At 43.0% G+C, this 1,990-nt stretch overlaps 1 protein-coding gene across 1 annotated transcript; it reads right to left on the bottom strand.

The window, feature by feature from the left end:
- Positions 1-573: 573 nt before the first annotated feature.
- Positions 574-1,560, bottom strand: LOC105093492 (olfactory receptor 2M4). Its single transcript, XM_010985366.3, has one exon. It carries the CDS (start codon positions 1,558-1,560, stop codon positions 625-627), a length of 936 nt encoding a protein of 311 aa, XP_010983668.1. The 3' UTR covers positions 574-624.
- Between the last annotated feature and the right edge of the window lie 430 nt (positions 1,561-1,990).

Here is a 1,990-nt window from a genome sequence, read left to right as displayed (position 1 = left end):
TATTAAAAGAAAAGTATCAAAGATATTGTGTTGTCCATGAATTGTAAGATTTATTATTGTGAAGTTGGAGAAAGTCCCCAAATTGGTTTACAGATGCAACATGATCTCTACAAAAATTTCAGCTGCTCTTTTTCAGAAGATGACAAGCTGATCCTAAAGTTTACATGGAAACTCAAGATACCCGGAATAGCCTAAGCAATGTGTTACCAAGATGAACAAAGAGAACTTACACTTTTTTACTTTTCCCTTAACAATAAGGCCATAGAAATCAGGGCAGTGCAGCAACAACCTGAGGATAGATATAAAGATGTGTGAAATAGAACTGTGTCCAAGAGTAATTATATTCATCTACAGCCAACTGATTTTCAACAAAGTTACAGTGAACAATTTAGTGGAGAAAGCACATTAATTAATATTGAAATTCACAGGGACTAAGCAGCTTATGCTCTTGTCTAAATTGCCTTCTTTACTTGTGATGTTTCTATAACACTATACTAAATAAAGCTATTTAATATTGGGGGGAAAGTGGAAGAAAAGAACTCTAGGAGAATAAGATGACGGAAGGGACTTCAGTCCCTGGAAGGAGTGTTGACCAGAGTGGACGCTCAAAGATGTTGGATGAAGTTATATTAATTTTCTTTTCTTCAGCAGTTTCTGAAATCCCCTGGCTACCTCTTTGTTGCGAAGACTGTAGATAAGAGGGTTTAGCATGGGAGTGAGGATTGTGTAAAAGGCTGAGACCATCTTATCCTGGGTTGGTGTGTGGTTGGAAGCTGGTCTCATGTACATAAACATGGCAGCACCATAATAGAGTCCAACCACAGACAGATGGGAGGAGCAGGTGGTGAAGGCTCTGCGGCGACGTTCCTCAGAGCCCATGCCGATGACAGCTCCAAGGACTCGTGAATAGGAACCGACGATCACAGACACCGGAAAGACTAGCATCACCACACAGCAGATGAAAAGCAGTCTTTCGAAAGTAGAGGTGTCTGTACAAGACAGCGGTAACAGAGCAGCAACATCACAGAAAAAGTGATGGATCTCCAGGGAGCCGCAGTATGAGAATGAGAGGGTGGCTGCGAGCACAATGATGCCATCAAGAGAGCCCAAGACCCAGGAAGAAACGGTCATGAGGACACAGAGTTTCGGATTCATTAGAATAGTGTATCGAAGAGGGTGGCATATAGCCACATAGCGGTCATAGGCCATGACAGCCAACAGGAAACATTCAGCTCCAAGCAGGGAAACGTAGAAAAAGATCTGAGTTCCACAACCTGCTAGAGAGATGAGTTTCCTGCCAGACAGGTAGTTGAAGGCCATCTTGGGGACAGTGGTAGAGATGAGCATCAGGTCCATGAGGGAGAGCTGGCTGAGCAGGAAGTACATGGGGGTGTGGAGCTGGGTGTCCAGGTGGATGAGGAGAACCATGGCAGTATTTCCCACGAAAGCCACTGAGAAGATGCCCAAGACCAGAGAGAAGAGGAAGATGTGGGTGGGGCTGTGATCGAAGATTCCTAACAGGATGAAGTCAAAATCGAAGGTCTGGTTTCTCCAAACCATCCTGGATCACTTGCTTCACCTACAAGTTCCAGAGTGGACACAAGCGTGTGTACTAATTTAGTTTTCAAATGCATACTGTGGCAATGCACTCAAACGCAACTGCATGCATGTCAAAGATGTCCTCACTAAACTTCAGCTACCTCCCCTTTAGTCCCAGTAAGCTATGCGACTTTGTCCAGTGGTCTCTTCTTGGTTCCCTATCCAAACATCACAAACAAGAACTTCAATAAGTATTTTCTTTATTTTCCAGAAAAGAAAACTGAAGTATATATGAAGTTACTGATGGTTTTCCCACAGATACACAGTCAATAGAGAAAACATAGGAGGAAAAATAATTACACATACTTTGTTGTTCAATTCTATGAACCATCCCTGTTCACATGGAATCCCTTTATATCTTTTAGTCCTAACTTGTCTCCAGCCTGCGCTC

This window comes from Camelus dromedarius, chromosome 3 (genome assembly GCF_036321535.1).
Source record: "Camelus dromedarius isolate mCamDro1 chromosome 3, mCamDro1.pat, whole genome shotgun sequence".
In the NCBI taxonomy this organism is placed as follows: Eukaryota; Metazoa; Chordata; class Mammalia; order Artiodactyla; family Camelidae; genus Camelus; species Camelus dromedarius.
The sequence above is the reverse complement of the archived record's forward strand: the minus strand, read 5'-3'. Positions and strand labels throughout refer to the sequence as shown.